This window comes from Monodelphis domestica, chromosome 7 (assembly GCF_027887165.1).
Source record: "Monodelphis domestica isolate mMonDom1 chromosome 7, mMonDom1.pri, whole genome shotgun sequence".
NCBI classification, from domain to species: domain Eukaryota; kingdom Metazoa; phylum Chordata; class Mammalia; order Didelphimorphia; family Didelphidae; genus Monodelphis; species Monodelphis domestica.
In genome coordinates, this window is record NC_077233.1 from 15,329,635 (window position 1) to 15,349,466 (window position 19,832).

The 19,832-nt window shown below is 49.8% G+C and overlaps 1 protein-coding gene across 2 annotated transcripts in view; it reads left to right on the top strand.

The window, feature by feature from the left end:
• BBS9 (Bardet-Biedl syndrome 9) overlaps positions 1-19,832 on the top strand; it is a 340,104-nt gene that overhangs the window by 106,105 nt on the left and 214,167 nt on the right. For both annotated transcript variants that reach the window (XM_056804267.1, XM_056804266.1), the window contains exons 10-12: positions 14,058-14,239; positions 16,758-16,834; positions 18,868-18,921. In XM_056804267.1, coding sequence (XP_056660245.1) covers positions 14,058-14,239; positions 16,758-16,834; positions 18,868-18,921 — 313 coding nt within the window. The remainder of the gene's footprint in view (positions 1-14,057; positions 14,240-16,757; positions 16,835-18,867; positions 18,922-19,832) is intronic.

Genomic DNA, 19,832 nt, shown 5'->3' on the forward strand with positions numbered 1-19,832 from the left:
ACAATAGCAAACAAACCCACTATCATATTTTACTTATGTCTGCTGTATGATATTTAAAGAAAAAAACAACCTTAGAAGCTAATGGATACTTGTCACAAGTTTTTCAGATGTAGCAATGTTTCAACCTTGGCTGAGATATTTTTTAAAAATTCTATTACTGCCTGCCATCATTACAAAAATGTGGCAGGAGCCTGGAAAAAAACCAAGCCTCTTTACTGTTGATGTTGGGTCTAAAAATGTCACCAAGAATCTAGAGTTCATTCTGGTGAAAGGGTAAAGAGAGCTGAGGAGTTACAAATGAGAGATGCCCCTCTTTTGGGAACCATCCACGGGTATCATGCCCTGGGATCAACTTCCCAGGTCCTTTGGTATAGACTGTAATGTCCCATTGGAGGTGGGAATTATATAATTGTACCTCACTTCAGCTACTAAAATGGACCTTCCTTCTTGTTAGAGGCAGGCAAAATGATCAGTTGTTAAAAAAAAATCTAAAAATCATGTCTAAAGACCCTTTAAAATCAATTTGAGATATTTAGTTCATTAAAATTTCCAAAGCTTGTTAGCCAGGTTGAGTCCATCCATCATCTATGTGACATTTAACAAATGCAAAATGGAATGAAAAACTGTTTATGGACTTTTACAACATTTTGTTCAGTAGTTGTAGAGGAAAGGTAACAGAATATATCTAATAGTTAAAACACAGTAGATTAAACTGATACAGTGTAACAGAATAGTATTGAATACATTAATATATGAACTTAAAGCCAACCAAATTAAATCTTAAAGCAGACAATCAGCAAAATACAATAAGAGACAGAGACTTTCATTAAAAAAAATGAAGTCCAAAAAGGCTTAAAATTTCACCTCAGACTCTTTAAAGTTCCTTTATCTGTTCAGATTCCTTTTGTCACATTTCTGGTATCTCCTACAACGAGGGAGAACATGGCTTTGAGGAATCTTAAACTGGATGAACCTTAGAGTCTGGGGAGGCCCAAATGGCAAAGATTTGTAGGGAGATGAATTTCTCCCCTGAATCTCAGGGAAGATAAGTGAAAGAATCAATGCACTCATGAATAGTAGAAGCTGTTTGAAATAAGCAAGGTATTGCTCTTTCATAGAGTATGCCATGCTTGTAATCAACTTCCTATTTGGAAGAGTGACTTCCTTCTCCCCATCCCCCCCTCCTCCCAGTTCCCCTGCCACATGGAAGCTAATTTATGCCTCAGGAAAGAACACCCCAGTTTTTTTTCCATCTGCTCTGATTCCTAGCTTCTCAGTGGCAGCAATCAGCAACAGCTACGGTCAGGGTCTGGTCTGAGGCCGATTTTCGGAGCAGAGCCAGAGATCAGGAGGAGGATTTCTGGGGGCTGGGGCAGGGCTAGATGATCTGGGGATCAGGGGCTGGAGGAAGCAGTATCAGCAATGCCAGAGTCAGCAGTGAGGAATGAGGAACAGGAACACGGGTTCAAGAAGATGGGCAAGAGTCCTCAAACTGAAAACAGCCAGGCCCATAGGGAGGGTGTGAATTTTAAAACTATTCCACCCTCAGCCATAATTTCACCCTTTGCAAGGGTGACTGGGCAAAAAGCAGGGAAAGAAAAAGGCAGCAGCTCCAAAGAGAGGGTGGGTGGGTGGGAGGGGTGGGCGAAAAGCCTTGGCAGGAGAAACGTGGCTTAAAAAAATTATCTAGACTAGCTTAAAAATTTTTTGAGAGTTTTTTCTCATCCCTTCTGGTCAGTAACTGTAAAATTTAAAATTAAATCTTAAATAATAAAAAATATATTTTAAGGAGATTTATTAAATGATCATTAGAAATCAAGGAATAAAGAGGATACAAAATAAAAACCACGTGCCTGTGGCTGATTAGCCATTTTGAAATCCCCACCTTACCACCATCACTGCTGACTACAAGCCAAAGCCTTAATGCCCACTCCCTTTATCCTCTGACTACAGGAAGTACATAATGACAGGAAGTCAATGGATAGTTCTTTTTTAGGGTAACAGATTTTCAATTATACAACCTCCTCCCTCCCCCCCAACCCAGTACCTGGTTCTGAGTCTGGGCATAGGCCAACTTCAGGATCCCAGAACCCTGGATACAGCAACAACAGAGCACCCCATATCCCAGACTCACCCCTTGAAGTCCCAGTCCCTGGCATCAGCCTGCATGCAGTGAGGCCTGGAAGTTCATAGAGGTTGGTCTTTTCAAGCCTGCATTGCAGTGAAGACCTAGCCCTAAGGCAAAATAGCTCAGAGTGCAGAGCCTTGCAAGCCAGCAGAAGAGGAGACAGAACCAGCAGCTTTTAGAATTCCCAGTCCACTGGCAAAAAAAAGACTGAGAAAATGAGCAAACAGCAAAAGAAACACCTCACCCTAGAAAATTTCTATGGAGGAAAATATGGATTCAATAGGGGATGGTGAGATACAAGCAACCACATGTAAAACCTCAAAGAAAATGGAAATTTGTCCCAAGCCCTGGAAGAACTCAAAAAGGAATTTAAAAACTCAAATAAGACAGGTTGAAGAAAAATGGGAAAAAGAAATGAAAGCATTGCAAAAAGAAAACAGTAGCTTGAAAAGCAAAACTCGTCAACTGGAAAAAGAGGCACAACAATCCAATGAGGAAAAGAGTTACATGAAAAGTATAATGGACCAAATGGAAAGGAAGGATCAAAAGTCATGGAAGAAATTCATCCTTTAAAATTAGATTTGGATAAATAGAAGCTAATGACTTCATAAGAAATCAAGAAACAATAAAACAGGCCTCAGCCACTTCCTAGCCGTGTGACCCTGGGCAAGTCACTTGACCCCCATTGCCTAGCCCTTACCACTCTTCTGCCTTGGAGCCAATACACAGTATTGACTCCAAGACAGAAGGTAAGGGTTAAAAAAAAAACAATAAAACAAAATTGAAAGAATGAAAAAAATAGAAGATATGGAATATCTAATTGAAAAATGTCTAAGGGGCTGCTAGATGGTGCCATGGATACAGTGCCAGGTCTGGAATCATCATCTTCCTGAGTTCAAGTCTGGCCTCAGACAATTCCTAGCTATGTGACCCTGGAGAAGTCACATAACCCTAACTTCCTAGACCTTAATGTTATTCTGCCTTGGAACAAGTACACATTATTGATTTTAAGACAGAAGGAAAGTTTTTTTAAAAAATGAACTAGAGAAGGAAATGGCAAACCACTTCATTATCTTTGCCAAGAAAACTCCAAATGGGGTCATGGAAGGTCAGACATGTCTGAAATAACTGAACAACAATAACCCTAAAGGAGAAGATAGTTTGGATGGGATGAAAAAGACAGGAAGTAATTTGAGAACCTGCATCACTGAAGGGGATAGGACAGGGCTTGGGGCATGGTACCTGGCCAGTGGATAGCATGAGAGCGTCGAGTGCCTGAACCCAGAGAAGAAGGTCCCAGGAGGGGAAGAACTAGACAAACCTGTTCAGTTTATGGACTTTTTTGGGCCAGGTTCATCCCATCTGCTTTTCCTTCTTAAAAGCAAGTAACCATTTTGCTCTTGTCATTTTGGGCACAGGAACATGGTGCCTAGCCCACAATGGGTGCTGTAATAATTAAAATTGTTTGCCAAGGTTCGACAAAGATAATAATGGTTAAAAAAAAAAGAATTGTTGTGGTTGCCATTTATAAAATTAACTTTTAAGTCAAAATGTTGTTAGTAGCTCTTAATAATTTAATTTAATATAAATATAGTAAAAGGAGGGAAATGTATGAGGGAAGTAGAAAATATTTCCTAGCCTACCACCTTAGAGTTCCTATCTGAAGAAATTCAGCTCGCTCCCTGACAAAGTTCTGGTCTCCATGTGGAAGTCTGGTAGCCTCTTCTACCAGGGTCTCACCAACATAAGCCTCTTTCTTCAGCCTGGATCACCAATGAGGAATGCATCTTTGTAAACTGTCTTGCAGAATGAATCACAATAAAAACCTCCTCTTCAGCTGAATTCCTCCTAAAATACCTCAGAAGCTCTTGGGCTGACTTTTTATAAGCAGTTCCTCCACATCACTTCCTGTCTCTCTCCCCTTCACAGGAACCAATCACAGCCCCCCCAATTTGCTGGGCACTGCTGGGGGAAGAGCAGTGCTTGTGGCCTTTTAAGGAGTGAACTTTCTTTGTTAGTGACCTACTAGGTGTTAAGTAGGGGTACTTTAAGTTCTTGATTGTTTAACTTAAAATAGACAAAGGGGATAAAAAATTCCCCTTCACAGTGTTTAATAAGTTCTTGTTGAGTTGAATTGAGTTGAAAGTACTCTCATTTAGAAAGAAAGCAAGGAGATGGGAGAAGCAAGGCTGCGTAAGAAAGGACTGCCTTTTATTAAAAATAGGGGAAAAAACTAGGTATGTGGGATAGTGAAGATAGAGACAGAGGGAGGGAGAGGAGTGAGAAAAAAAGAGACAGAGAAAGAGAGATGAGGGGAGAGACAGAGAGGGAGAGACTGAGACTGAGGCAGAGGGAGGGAAGGAGAGAGAAAGAGAGACAGAAAGATAGAGATAGAGGTAGGGAGAGACTAAGGCTGAGATAGGGGGAGGGAAGGAGAGAGACAGGAAAAAGAGGCAGAAGAAGGGAGTGAGAGAGAGACAGAGGGTGGCAGACACACACACACTGAATGATCTTTTTTCTCTTAAACTCTGACATTCAAAAAAGCAGTCTCTTCTCCTGTCCCTGTGCAGCGTGCGCCATTTACGGTGTGGCTCAGGCTCCTGTCCGCACAGGCACCATTCTTTTGTTTCTCCCATTTCTTCTTGGCTGTATTGAGTTTCAGTGAGGGGAGAACATAAGGACTTGCAAGTACAGCTATTCCATGGTTTGCTTTATTGACTTCCAGGGCTCTGGGTTTACTAGCTTATTGATTAGGCCTGAGGAATGGCAGTGTTTATGGATGTGCTCCTAATGAGGTGTGAGAAAGATGAACTCAGAGGAAAGTTTCCTTTAGTGATGGCGTACTTAAGAATTAGACTTTGTGGGAAATAGCAGGCCAGTGTAGACATTATGAGATAACGACTCTGACACTGGATAGAACACCGGCTCATTCTTCTGGTTGGACTTTGAAAAGGCTACAGACGTGCCGGGTTAAGGTAGGAACTGGGCTGCCATTTAGTGTTCACCTTCCCTCGGAAGTGAAGTAAGTTTGGGCCACGGAAATAGTGCTAATGGCAGGGAGCTTTGTGAATTGGAAAAATGCCCCAATTCCGAAATAGTTTTGTTAAAACCCTCAACAATCAGATTCTCGATGGCTTTGGGTCTAAATCATTTAAATTGTGGTCATGTTATGATTATGCCTTTGGGTTTTTCACATTCCCAGTAGACTCATATTGCTATATGAAGAGTCCTTCATGAAATTCATATTGCATTGTATGGATTTAAATTGGGAATCTTTGGGAAATCTGCTGGGAAAGGGCTTTCCTTTACTCTCCCCAGAAAAGGTGAGGAGTACTGTGTGTTCACAGTGCTTCCAGTTTCTGCCATGGGCCTGAGTTCTCCCCTTTGTCCTGTTTTTTAGAGTAATGAGCTATTATTCACAATGGTGTTCACACTTGGAGCCAAGACAGCTTGGCCTCCGGTGTCCAAGTTCATTGGGAACTTGGTAGAAATGGTTCAGTTTTGTTTTGAATATTTTGAGAAAATGAATCTTGTTTTTCCCGGGCTCTTGGTCACCTGTCTCTCCATTGAATGACACTTCCTCCCTCATAGATTATACGCATGAATTAAAATACAAACAGAACACCAGCTTTTCGTGATGGCTGTTGTCTGTCATACTTGAAGAAGACCAAATGGTACGAGGGATGTCTTTTGACTTGAGCAGAAATTGGACTTAAGTGAGGCGGAGTTGCACCAAGTGATTGGCCTCCTTCTCGCTTCCAGTCATGGGAGTCCAATGGCAAGAGAAAAGTCAAGATGGCTGGCGATGGCTTGGGATGCAGTGGCTGGCCTTGGCGTCTTCCACGTCTGACCAAACTCAGAGTACTGCGTAGGGCTGTAAAGATTAAAATTAATATCCAGTACTCCAAGTATTACATTTAATAACATTTATTAAATATTTATCTTGAAGTATAAGGAAGTAAGGCTAGCAAAAACCAAGAGCCGCTCTTCCGTCCTCCTCCATGGAACCAGAGGTCACGAATTCTCTCGTACCGAAGGGCCTCGGGAATGGCTTGAGAAGAGCGTGTTCCGACGTTGTCGGAGTTTGGATAGATTTCCCTTCACGGTCTTCACGAGGCCCAACTCCAAGGTTTTATGAATAGTCGGCACCAACGCCAGAACTTCTACCGGGGCCTCCCAATTCTGAGCCTGGAGCGCTTCCCGCTGTAGCAGACGTCGCTGACCTGTGTTCGAGAAGCTTTAAGAAATGTTTTGAGTGCATTTTGTTTCGACATCACCGACGTTCCCTCCGACAAGCACTTCACAAGATGCATCCCCTAAACAACGTAGGTAAAATCTTTGGCCAGTGCGATCATGACTGACGACACGTGTCCTTTTCAGCCTCTGTCATTTACTGATTGGTTCGGAGGATGACGTTCTTTAGTGATTTGGCACCAACGTTGTCTGCGGGATTTGCCTCGAGTTTCGTTGCCTTTTGCCATCGTCTTTATTCATATTGGTGTCGTTGGATAGGCAGGATATACAATATACAAAACAACCTGCTACATATACAGATGATGACATACTTATAAAGCCTGACGTAAATATGCAAACGTGTGTGTATATATCTGTATTTTTCTTTTTAAATCTACTTCTGGCTCAGCTTTCTTTACCCCTGGAAGGAGGCTTCCAACATTTGTCTTCCTATTTTTCTTACTTCTACCTCATGTCTGGTTAGGAATTCTTTCCTTGTTCACAGTTTTAAAAGATATAACCAATTCCCCCCTAATTTCTTTATGGTATGACTTTTTATATTTTAATGGTTTATCCAGTCAGTACAACATTTACCATGTGTCTGGGCTCTGAGGACACAAATATGCATGAGTAGAACAGTCCAAGTCCAAAATAAGGAGTGAAGCAATCCCTGTTCTCAAGGAATTTATAGTGTAACATTTAAGCAATGGAAAAGGCTTGATCAGGATTCTATGCAGTGCCGGGAGAGCCCGAAGAAGGCCTCTAGCCCATTGGACGGCTCTCCCCACCCCATGCCCCCTTGGCAGGTTTTTGGAAGGACACGGACAAGAGTGACCCGTGTGAGAAGGCATGGATGGATCACGGATGGATCACTGAAGAGTCCCCACATCAGGGGAATTATAGATTCATTGATGCATCAAACTATCCATTTGGCACCAGTTGTGGCATTGAATGGAAACTTATTTTTTTTTTGCCATTAGATTTCTGGTTTTTCTGTTTAAAAGTTTTCTTTTCAATTGTTGAGCGAGCATTCGTCCCCCACCCCCAGCCTCCTCTGCCCATCACTCACTGACAAAAAAGGGAAGAAGGAAAGAAGCTCTGTGCCCCTCTAGGGACTGCCGGGCAGATGTCAGACACCACAGCGGTCACCTCCCAGGACGTGTTTCTTGTCCATCATCTGCCCGTCCGGGGTGGGCTGGGGGCCGTTGGGGTGCTCTGGGAGTTCTTAGGCCCTTCAGAGGATGTGGATGACCTCCTGGCTGGGCCTGCCTCACGGCATCTGTTCAGGCGTCTTTCCATGAAGTCTCTCTGCAGCGGCTCCTCCCGCTTCCAAGAGCCCCGCAGCGACCTGCTGCACGCGTGCCCGGAATTTGTTTGTCATTTCTTCCCGCCTCCGGTGGTTCATGTTCTTACGTTATCGCCCCTTTGATGGCTGCACGTTGTGGGTTCTAGGCCCCTCTTATCTCATCTCTCCCCCAGCTCCCTTTTCATCCAGCCCCAAATAGCTCGTGCTGTTGTTTGGGATCCAGGACAGCCAACCCCTTCATTCCTGCTGCTTTCGATTGTTTCCACCGAGGCTCTCCACGTCCAGATGGATCTTATTATGATTTCATCTAATTCTATCAAGTTTCGCTCGGAGGACGTGATGGCAGAACACAAAATGTGTTGATCAAGTTGCTCGTTCAGAGTTGACTTGGGATGGCTGTTTTGGCATCTCTGTGCAGGAGAGATTGGGGGGCGAGGGTGACGGCTCCCTGGGCCTCTGGTTAGGAGGCTCTTCCAGGGGTTCTGGGGAAAAGTGAGTGGGAGAGGAGGCAGCCAGTAGAATGAGAACCGGCTAACAAATCTGGCCTCAGACTTCCAGCTGGGTGACCCTGGGCAAGTCACTTCACCCCCATCGCCTAGCCCTTACCTCTCTTCTGCCTTGGAACCAATACCTAGTGTGGATCGTAAGGCAGAAGGCGAGGGTTAAAAAAAGAAGGAATGAGAGTCTGAAATCACATGGCGCTTCTGTATGTGGCGAGGAGGTAGCTACAGCTGTGTTGTGGGATAGACTCAATAAGACACGAGAGCCCATTGGATATTGTGTGCAGAAACAGGAAGAGTCAAGAATGACTTCAAGGTTGCGAAGGCGGTGATTGGAAGGACGATGGAATAGAAGTGGGGAGTTATTGAGAACAGCCGAGGTTAGTGGGGAGAAACAATGAGTTCTACTTCAGACGTGTCTAATCGGAAATAACTGGTGCAACTCTTTGGAGGTGCAACTCTTTGGAAAGATAGTAAATGATGCCCAACTTGGGGGACAAGAGAGACCGGAACTGGATAGATATAGAGGTCTGGGAGCCATTTTTCTGGGGATTTTAACTCATCCTATGGAAGCTGATGAGTTCCCTGGGAGATGGGACATATACATACATGTTTCATATCTATTTATATGTATTACATATATTCACATGCCTAATCATTGAATGTATTTGTACACATACATCTATATATTACATATACTATTTATTAAGTATGTGTTCATATGTTATAGAATATACATAAGCATGCATCTATATATGGAGGAGGGGAGTGCCTAGGATACAGCACTGATGGATGGCTATAATTAAGGGCAGGATGGGATGATGATTCAGCAAAGAAAACTGAAAAGGATGAGACAGCTAGATGGGAGAAGAACCAGTAGAACATAGGGAGAAAGGAGCCAGAGATTGACGCAAGGGAAGAGAAAGGGAAGGAGATGAGACTGGTTTTGTTGGATTTCAGGATTTCAGGATTGTGCACAAAGAATATAGAAGCCTTATAGGTGATGGTGAGATTGAGGCGCTGACCACTTTTTTTTTTTAAGTTTATTTATTTAAGTTTATTTTTCCATGGTTACATGACTCATGTTTCTTCCCGTCCCTCCTTCCTTCCCCCTCCCGTAGCCAACAAGCAATTCCACTGGGCTTGATGTGTCATTGATCAAGACCTATTTCCATATTATTGATAATTGCACTAGGGTGATCGTAGAATCCACATCCCAAATCATATCCCCTCAACCCATGTAGTCAAGCAGTTGTTTCTCTTCTGTGTTTCCACTCCCGCAGTTCTTTCTTGGGATGTAGATAGCTTCTTTCTCCCAAGTCCCTCAGAGTTGTCCTGGATCATTGCATTGCTGCTAGTAGTAAAGTCAGTTACATTCCATTGTGCTACAATGTATCCGTCTCTGTGTACAATGTTCTCCTTTCACTCTGCATCACTTCCTGGAGGTCTTTCCAGTTCACATGGAATCCCTCCAGGTCATTTTTTTTTTGAGCACAATAGTATTTCATCACCAACAGATACCACAATTTGTTCAGCTATTCCCCAATTGAAGGGCATCCCCTCATTTTCCATTTTTTTGCCACCACAAAGTGCACAGCTATAAATATTGTTGTACAAGTATTTTTCCTGATTATCTCTTTGAGGTACAAACCCAGCAGTGCTATGGCTGGGTCAAAGGGCAGACAGTCTTTTAGCGCCCTTTGTGCATAGTTCCAAATTGCCTTCCAGAATGGTTGGATCCATTCACAACTCCACCAGCAATGCATTAGTGTCCCGACTTTGCCACATCCCCTCCAGCATTCATTACTTTCCTTTGCTGTCATGTTAGCCAATCTGCTAGGTGTGAGGTGGCACCTCAGAGTTGTTTTGATTTGCATCTCTCTGATAATAAAGGATTTAGAACACTTTTTTGACCACCTTTCTCATGCCATCATTCTGCCCCTTTTGCGGGTTAAATGCTTGTTTAATAATTGGATCAGCTGTGTGGTGTGGGCCATTCCTATCCACAGGGAGTCTTTTGGATCACCTCCAGCTCTAATTCTTCAGACAGTGGAGTATTCCATGACTTGTGACCGTGCACCTTCATGAAAAAGAAAACTGATGTGAAAAAGCTCTCCTTGTTTTAGGGAAAAGCTTGGAACCATCCCCTAGAGGTCATCCAGCCTGCACTGTGTGCCCTGATGGACCAATTCTATGGCTTATTCAATTCTTCTATAGATATTTGTTATCCTCTCAGTTTTCCTGAGGGCAGATGCTGAATATTCATTCTTTCTCTGTCTCTCTCTCTTCTCGGTCTGTCTGTCTTCTCTCCCTTCTTCTCCCCCCCCACCCCATTTCTCATCCTCTCTTTCCTCTCCCTCTTTGTCTCTTTTTCTCTGTCTGTCTCTCAGGTCTCCTTTGGAGAGAGGTAGCATGCTGTAATGGGTAGAGAGTGGCTTTGGAGTCACAAAGACATGGGTTTGAGTCTCACCTCTGACACTTACTCTGTGGTCCAGAACAAGCTGCTATTTCAGGGCTACCCACTGGAGAAGAGCTTTACAATAGTAGATGGGATTTCCCCCTGCAAGTGGGCTCCAGGCTCCAAATGGATTTCATTGAGGGGGCTCTCACGGGCTCCAAGGGGACCTCCCTCCCCACTGCCAGGGATGGATTCTTCTCATTTGGATTCTGCACTAGAGGTCCTACATGAGAAAGAATGGCCCACCCTGGCTGGCACGTCTCCTTGTGTTAGGACAGTTGATAGGAAGAATCTGGCCGTGAAGCACAAAGTGATGTCCACTGTCAGAACTAAAGAACTCTTACATGAGCTCGAAGCGTCCATAGGAGACGCTTTCTTGGAGGAGAACCTTGAAGGGTTAGGCTTGGAGCTCTTCATAGAACTCCCAAGTTCCCAAAGGGATTCCAGGAGGTGGGGCCTGTGAACGTGGATGAGAAAAAATGGCCCCTTCATCGCGCCTGACCTCTCGCTGCAGCTGAGCATGTCCTTCAGTTACCCGCAAGCCTCATTCTGAAAGGGGTTCCCTGGGCCTGCCGGAGGGGGGCATGACACACTGGCCCTGCTCTAGGCAGGATGTGGCTCCACGGAATGGGCAGCTTTTTCTACTGAACTCCGAGTCAGCCCAGAGACACCTTGCATGCTCTGTGCCTCTCAGCCAGTTGGGACCGGGACAGTGTAGTTTGCTGTTGATATTCTTTTGAAGCCTTCAGTTCCCTTCTCATCCTTTCATCAAGGCTGTGTTCAGTGTGGATTCCAATAAAGACTTTGACGGGAGGATTGAGGTTTTTTGTTTCTGTTTTTGGCTGGAGCCGTGATCTGGATATGGCGTAGGCTGTCCCACCACCATTACACAAGGGCAGCCTTACACACTGAATGTATTAGAGGCAGGACTTGAACCCAGATCTTTCTCTCTGAGACAAGTTTACTTTCTGCTGACACAGTGCCTTTCACGGGGGTCAGTAGTTGGGATATTTTCTTTCTTTTACTTTTCTATTAATGATAATTTCCCCCAATTATATGCAAAAGCAATTTTTAATGTTCATTTTCTAACATTTTGAGTTCAAAATTCCCTCCTTCCCTCCTTCAATAGTAAACAATTTGATATAGATTATACATGTGTGATCATATAAAACGTTTCCAAATTGGTAATGCTATGGGAGAATACACACACACACACACACACACACACACACACGCACAAGCCAGGAAGGAAATAAAGTGAAAAATAGAAAAATAATATGCTTTGATCTGCACAATTTTTTTCAAAATCACTTTTTGAGGCAATAATAATAATCCTTGATCCCCCCAAGTATTTGGTATCTGTCCTTCATCTTCTGAAATATATTGAGTCTGTCCTTTAACTCCCTCAAAATTGTTTCTCCCTCAGCCCAGGCTTTCTCCTTTTGGACTTGGTCTGATCCAGCTGCTTTTTCAAGCTTAATTCTTCACATTATTTTTTTTTAAGGGCTGTTTTTACTTTACCCTTCAGTTCATGTAGAAAAGATTTAGATTCCGAAATCTCTGCCACTTCTTATTCCATTTTCCATCTGCTCATTGACCTCTCTCCAGTTCTATCCCTAAAGGCCCCAGGGATGATCTAGGTTATTTGGGGCCTTTGCCAAAACTCTCTAACGTTGTTTTTCCCACTGCTGCTTCTCACTCTTTTATGAGGTGATATTGTTTATAATCTTCTCTCCTTCTCTGTGCAATTTTACAAATGAGCTTGTATTTGAAACCTATGTTGCCATTGGCAGCCACATCCCTTCTTGGCAGGGAGATCGGCTTTTCTGGCTAAAAATCTCTCTTCTCTGTTTTCTATCCTCCTTTGGCTTTTCTGGGACGCTTGATTTACTCTGTTTGAACCCTGCTACAAGAATGATGTTGTTCTGTGTCAGTGTCTATTCTTTTATTCATTTCCCATTTTCAGGATCAGGAGCTCCATTAAAAAGGTCAGTTTTGAGTTGCCTCAGTCTCATTTGATCCTGAGTTTTCGCTTTGCCCTGACACGTGTGCCTGTAGATAGCCAGCTGATGGGAAAAGGACTCGGTGTTTTCCGGTGGCTTCCTGCTCAGCTGCATCTCTTTTTTGCATGTTTGATTGTGCTTGGTTTTCTCGATGAGCCCCCTGCTCCCTCTCCTTCCATGCCAGGCTCTCTGTACTTCTCGTGTAAGCGAGCCTTTGGCCACTTCCGATCTGCCCGCAGGTTTTTCTTCCTTCACCCCAAGCCTCACCTGCACAGAAGCCGCTAAATATCAACATGGATCTTTGTTGAATTTGGAAGGCCCTTTTGAGCTTAGAGCCCCTTCACTTCCCCTTCTTGTGCCAACCGCCTTGGGTCATGTTCCGTGATGCTCCTGGTGTCCTTCTTCTGGGTGACCAGGCGCTCCCTGCAGCTGCTCCTCTAGCACCCTTGGGCCGGCAGTGGGTCTCGAACATAGGGTGGGGGCAGGAAACAGAGGGCTGCTGCTCTCAGTGGCTCCACCCTCTGCCTGAAACAGCTTTGTATGGGCGATGAGTCGGTGTCTGCCGTTTGCCTCAAATGGGGCAAGAAGGGCAGCTCATGGAGAGGGGGCAGGGGAGGGCTGAGAACTCACTTTGCCGTAGCACCTGCTCTGTCCTAGGCACTGGGGAGAGCTTTATGATAGTCTCTGGCCTGATCCTCCCCACCATGCCCGAGTCTTCCCAACTCCCGGCCTTGGGCCGTGTGCACGGGGCCAGGACGCAGGAGCACATCGGAGAGCTTCTGCCGCCCAGCTCCCCCCTTGTGCCCACCTTCCTCACACGCCATCCTCCAGGCATCCTGGCTGGCTACAATGCCGCCACGCTGCAGCCTCCGAGCAATGGCGGGCTGGTTACCAAGCATGACTTCCGGGCAGAAGCGGCATCAGAGAGACATTAAAATATATTGGGGGGGGGGGCGGTGGGTGGATGGAAAGCCAGGCCTAGACACGGAAGGTCCTGGGTTCAAATCTGATCTCGTGCTCCGCCTAGCCGGGTGACCCTGGGCAGCAGTCCACCCCCGTGGCCCAGCCCTGACCCCCTTCTGCCTTGGAGCCAACACACAGCATTGGTTTGAACACAGAATAGTGTGTGTGTGTGTGTGTGTGTGTGTGTGTGTGAGTGAGACACAAAGCAGATGGATCAGCCGTGCGGTGGTTAAAGTTCTAGACATGGGGTTAGAGAACTGAGTTCAAATCCTTCCTGGTGTCGCCGAGAGTCCCTCCGCCCCGGCTGTGTGCTCTTGGCAGACCTCAGCGTCTCCGAGCCCCGCTGGCTGGCCGGGCAGGAGTGTGGAGCTGTTCCAGAGCCCAGGGAGAGCCAGCGGAAGTCGGGAGACGCGCCCTGAGGGTGGGAGCGGCTCCTCCGGGCTCACTGTGTCCTTCCTCCCGGCAGAGACCTGAAGGGCGTGATCGTCACTCTGAGCGACCAGGGCCACCTGCAGTGCTCCTACCTGGGCACCGACCCGTCGCTCTTCCAGGCCCCCAAGGTGGACTCCAGGGAAGTCAACTATGAAGAGCTGGACGTGGAGATGAAGGACCTGCAGAAGATCATCCGGGACGTGAACAAGGCCCCAGGTAGGCGGGGCAGCCCGACCGGAAGGTCACGGGGGGGGGGGGGGGGGGGAGCGGGGGGGTCTGGGGTCTGGGGGGCTGGGGATGAAGGAAGCAGAAGAGGGCGGGGGCGGGGGCGGGACGAGGGGGGCGGGGCTCTCGCCAGCTGCTTCTCCCTCCCTGACAGGGGGGGCGGGGCTCTCGCCAGCTGCTTCTCTGGGGGGGGGGCGGGGCTCTCGCCAGCTGCTTCTCCCTCCCTGACAGGCTCAAGGAGGGGGCGGGGCTCTCGCCAGCTGCTTCTCCCTCCCTGACAGGCTCAAGGAGGGGGCGGGGCTCTCGCCAGCTGCTTCTCCCTCCCTGACGAGGGGCGCCATGTTGGATGGCTGGTCCTCCCCGGGATTGCGCTAGTGCTGGCGGCCTTTGCGCTCCCTGAGCTTTCCGTCCCTTGACGGCTTCCCAAGGGTAGCATTTTGGGATGACGCCTTCTCTCAAGTAGCAAAAACCCGGGACTTTCATGAGGCATATGAAAAACATGACTTTTCAGCGTCAGCGGTGCCTTTTTTTAAATTGGAGACAATAGGAGCCCCTTTAATGCCCAGAGATGCTGGCCCCAGGAGGAGCAATAGGCGCGGAGAGCCGCAAAGGCCAAGGAGAGCGGACGAAGCCAAGCTCCTTCCCACCGCTTCACCCCAGCCGCTCTCGGACTGCTGCTTTGCGCCCCTCCCTCCCGGGCGGTTGGAGCTTTCGATAAAAGGCCGACCACCGGGGGTAGCGGGCGGCCTTGGCCCTGTTCGCTCTTCTATGAAGCTTTTAGGGGAGCTGAAATATTAAAATGCAGAGCCAGCCCCGCAGGGACCTGTGGGGGGAAGGACAGGAGGAGGCATTTTTAGAGTGCTCCCATGTGCCAGGCACTGTGCCAAGGACGTCACAGATATTCCCTCCTTTGATCCTCCTGGCCACCCTGGGAAGTCGCGCTGCCTTCCCCACTTTTATAGTTGGGGAAACTGGGACTGGGTCACACAGCTAGTAAGTCTCTGAAGGAGGATTTGAACTCGGATCCTCCGACTCTAGGCCTGGTACGTGGACTTCAGTTTATTGGCAGCCGAGGTGGCGCTGGTCAGGCACGAAGCCCCCAGAGCTCCTTAAGACAACAAACACTTTCTTGATAAAGCTGGACGTTTGGTGCCCACTTGTTCTGGATGGTGGGCGTCCCTCATCGCTCTCCGCACGCTTTGGGTCCCGGCGACTGAGCCTTCCTTGAGTAGAGCCGTAGGAAGCCCCGCTCCTGTGGCCCCCTCCGAGCTCCAGGCCGGGGGGCTGCGTGGGCAGGAAGGCATTGGGGGTTCCCCCTCACCGCTTGAGTTCATGTCTGAAGAGAACTTCCCCGGCTTCCACGGAAGATCCCTCTGGGAAGAAACCCTTTATTTCTCCGCATTGCAAAAGCCACGAGGAAGCAGCCTATAAAACTCTTGTCTGTCTTGTTGTGGGAGCGGTTTGGTGTTTCTGAAAGCAGGAAGGTGGCGCGACGTCCAACATGCTGAAGATCAAAGGCGGCAACGTGCGACGACCCCGCGATCCCTTCAGTGTCTTCTGTTCTGGGCTATTGACGGAAGTTTGCCCAGCACGCCACTGACGTCTGCAGAGTTGGGGGCAGCGTCCCAGGCTGGGAGGGACCTCGGAGGCGACGCCCGGGACGTTCAGCTCCCGCTTCAGGGTCCCCCGTCCTTCCGCGGCCCCCCGTTTCACGCTGGAGCACACGAGATCATGCACATGCGCAGACGGATGCATGCAGGTTCCCCGGCCCCACTCGGTGGGCAGCCAGTCAGGGAACGGATCCCCCGCGGAGGACGCGGCGTGCTGGCCACTGACACGTCCATGGCGGGGGAGGGAGTGCCTGCGCCGGGGCATCCGCAGGGAGCTGGCGGAGCCCGCCGCCCTCGAGTGGCAGGGTGGGAGGCCAGGCTGAAGGGCCGCGACAGGGTGTCCCCCCGTCGGGCTGCCGGCCCGGGCGCCTGCCCCTCGCTGCTGCTTGTCCTCTTTTGATGGGGCTCGTTTCTCGGGAGGAGGCAGAAAGGCCCGAGCAGGAGTCCGCAGAGCTGCAAACCGCCCACCGGCAGCCCTAAGCGGTCCTGGGCACGAGCGCGCCGCCGGCAAGCGAGACTCACAAGGCCACCAGGCCGCCGCCGTGGCCGCTCTGAGGTCCGGTCTAGGGCAGCGGAGAGCCAGCGCGCCCGAGCTCGCGCGGCCTCCAGCCACAGGCTCTTCCTCTTCTCCCTCGCCGTGGCTGGGCCGGTCGTGCGCGGCCCAACAGGCACGTTTTCCAGAAAAGACTCTGCTTGTCCGGATGGCTCAAGACACTGTAGCCTGCCCGTAGGCGCGCTTCCCTCCGTGCGCGCGTGGCCTGTTCCTCGGGTTTTAACCGTTGTCGGAGAGACGGGCTACTTCCGGGGGAAACGGCACAGAGAAGCCATTTGTACTGCCGGCTTTTCCGGGGCCAGACGGGCCTGCTGTGCAAATGCTAATGTCGGGCCTTTTCTTGCAGGTTCTTTGCCCCTGACGGAGGCGGAAGATCACCTGTCGGTCGTTGCCACCGTCTGCCCCAACCTGGACAACGTGTCTGTATGTGAAGGCGCCCCTTGGCTGGGAGTCACCAAGAATCGGGGCTGGTTGGGGGGCGACGCTGCGCGGGAGGACCGGGGCAGGCTCAGATTCCAGGGGGCGGCTTGGGTTTGGTTAGGCCTCCAGGGAGCCATCCCTGCCTCCCCTCGGCGCCTCTCTGGGCCCCGCAGGCCCTGTGGAGCCAGCAGAGCTGGGCCTCGAGCCCCCCGATGCGAGGGCCGGGCACAGGGGCCACGCTGGAGGGCAGACGACGGGCAGGGTGAGCCCAAGGGACGGCTCGGCCAAACCTGGGCTGGTGGAGGGCAGGATCCCGCTGGTGGGCTCGCCGGTTGCCAAAGTTTTCTGTGAATGTCCGTGGGTGACGGGGCCGACTCAAAAGCGCGGCTGTGACCTAGAACCCCGAGCCGGTGGGGGGGCCGCCGGTGGTGTTCATCTCACCGGGAAGCTCTACGGCCCCCCATCCCTTTTTGGAGGGGACAAGCCCCGCCTTCTGCGGCTGCTTCCCTTCCCTGGGCCCGTGCTGATCCCAGAGGATGGCTTAGGCGCCCTTTGGCAGCCCCCCACCAGCTCTGTGTCCCAGCCGGCATCCTGGGCCGGCTCGTGGCCCGTCGGCGCCTCGCACCAGGCGGAGCCCTGGAGGCGCTTGTCTTGAGAGGAGGCCAGCCTTAGCAGACACAGTGGCCCCCGGAGTCAGCCTTAGAAAAGCTCGTCCCAGGCCTTCCCCCTTAGGGACCGGCCTTTGCTGTCCCACCGAGATGCTGTTTGGCTTTGGGTCACCCGTGTTTCTCCGGGCGACCGTCTTTAGAATTCGCCCCGGCCAACCCTGTTACTTTACACATGAGGAAATGGATACGCAGGGAAGTGACTGGGGGAGGGTCACACGGAGAGCTCGAACTCACGTCTTTGGACTCCAAGTTCTCTCTTTCCACTTCCCTCGGAATGGAGAAAGCTTGAATCTCAAATGGAGAACAACAGTGTTTAAATGGTTGTCCTCCCCCGAAGGATCTGTGACGTGGGGGTGTGGGGGAACTCCCACCCCCAGCACACATTGCACCTCCCCTGGCGCTGAGCTCAGTGTTAGTTGTTGCCTGAACAGACTTACACCATGGCCATCCCTCTTGGGCCACAGGGAGGACTTGGGAGGCCAGGCCTTCCTGCCTCCGTGGAGGATCTCTGACCACTTAAAGAAACAGAATCAATTCTTTCCCTTTGGCTGGATGGGCATTTTACTTTACATATTTACCTCACCTTCCAAGCCATGAATTTCCTCTTGGCATCATCAGGGTGGATTTCCCTCGTCAAAAAACAGTTTCCTAATCTACAATGAGCACAAAGTTGCTTCTAGAGACAAAAACTTAGAACAAACCAATCAATCCTTACCTTCTGTCTTAATCATTACCGAGTATCAGTTCCAAGGCAGAAGAATGGTAAGGGCTAGGTAAATGACTTGCCTAGGGTCACCCAGCTGGGAAGTGTTTGATTTGAACCCAGAACCTCCCATCCCTAGGCTGGCTCCTAATCTGTGAATCATTGTAGCTGCCTCCCAAATGGGTTAAATGGAAAATCTACCCCCCAGAAAAGGAAGCTGGCGCAGTGAGGGAGCTTGCTCTCTTTTTTTGCAATTGTGATCTTCAGTGGAAAGAAACGAGCTCGTCATCGGTTGCCTTTTAGTCTTAAGAACCTTTTCTTCAGCTCTTGGCATTAAGGATTGGGATTCCTCTTCAGCATAGAAGATGCCCTTCCCCAACTGTGTCGGGAAGGCTTTCCGGAGTGGAACACCAGACGAGGTTTATAGGCAACACCCCGTTTGTAGAAGAGGTTGGAAATGCATGTCGTGGGCGATTTAGATTTTCTCCCCCAGTTCTGTGGGACCTTTTCGATGGGAGTTTATGCCTCCCTACAAGTCCCCATTGCGCATTTTAGCCTTTCCCCCAATTCCCAGTTTGGCTGTCCTCGCTCACCCAGGTGGAATGTTGGGATCGCTCTTCCCCTGCCATCCTCCGCTTCCTGATTCTCTCTTTCTGTCTCCACAGCAAGCCACCAGCTACGAAGTGGGAGCCGAAGCCGTGCCCTCCGTCACAGTGAAGGTATGGAGCGAAGCCTGGGGCCACAGGGCACCCCGCCGCACCCATGCATCCCGGCACCTTCCTGCAAGTAGTTCATGCACCGGGCGCCAGAGCCTCCTCGGGCTCCGCTTTCAGGGGTCTGGGGGAGCCGAGGGCCTTTATCGTCAGGGACAGCTTTCCCGATGGGGTCTGTTGTGGTCCGACTTTAGGGGGGTCACGGCTGTTGTTGAAACGAGGGCCGCCCACTGGCGGGCTTTGGGGAGCCTTGCGTGTAGCGCGTGAGGAGTCCGATGTTAGCTCTCAGCTTTAGCGTCCCCTCCAGAGCCCCCGCCGGGCTCACGCGGCCGTCGTTCCCGTGGCCGTTTGAGACGGCGCCCGAGGCTGGTCGTCCTGCCAGTTCCTTCCACGACGCTGGCTTTCAAGGGACTAGAAGAGGACTGTGGAGTTGGGCGTTCGTGGGCGCTGGGCCTTCCCGTCCCTGAAAGGAGAGGCGCGTCAGCCCAGACTGCCCCGCCTCTCCCCCGCGTCGTCCCTCTGGCAGCCGTCACCGATGGACTCCCGTGAGCGGGCCCCCAGGCCTGTAGCCCCTGCTTCCGGGAGGCCTCACGTGGAATTCTGGGAAGCCTTCGAGAGGCATCTCTACAATGGCAAGATGAGCGGGCCGAGAAGCAGAGCATTCTTCGGGCCACGGACTCCCTTTGTGGCCTTGGCCAAGTCCCTGCCCTTTTGGACCGCTTTTCTTAGGCATCGCAGGAGGGGGTTGGGCTCAGTGGGCTTTTGCCAGCGCCGAGCCTTTGCTCCCATTTCCATTGGGCCGCCGGCCGTGCTTCTAGTCGCCTGGTTTCTAGGCCTCCCAGGCCTCCTGGATTCTCCCCTCGCCATTCCTCGGGGCTGGCTCCTCCTGCTTTTCCACGCACTTCTCCCTGCCTTCA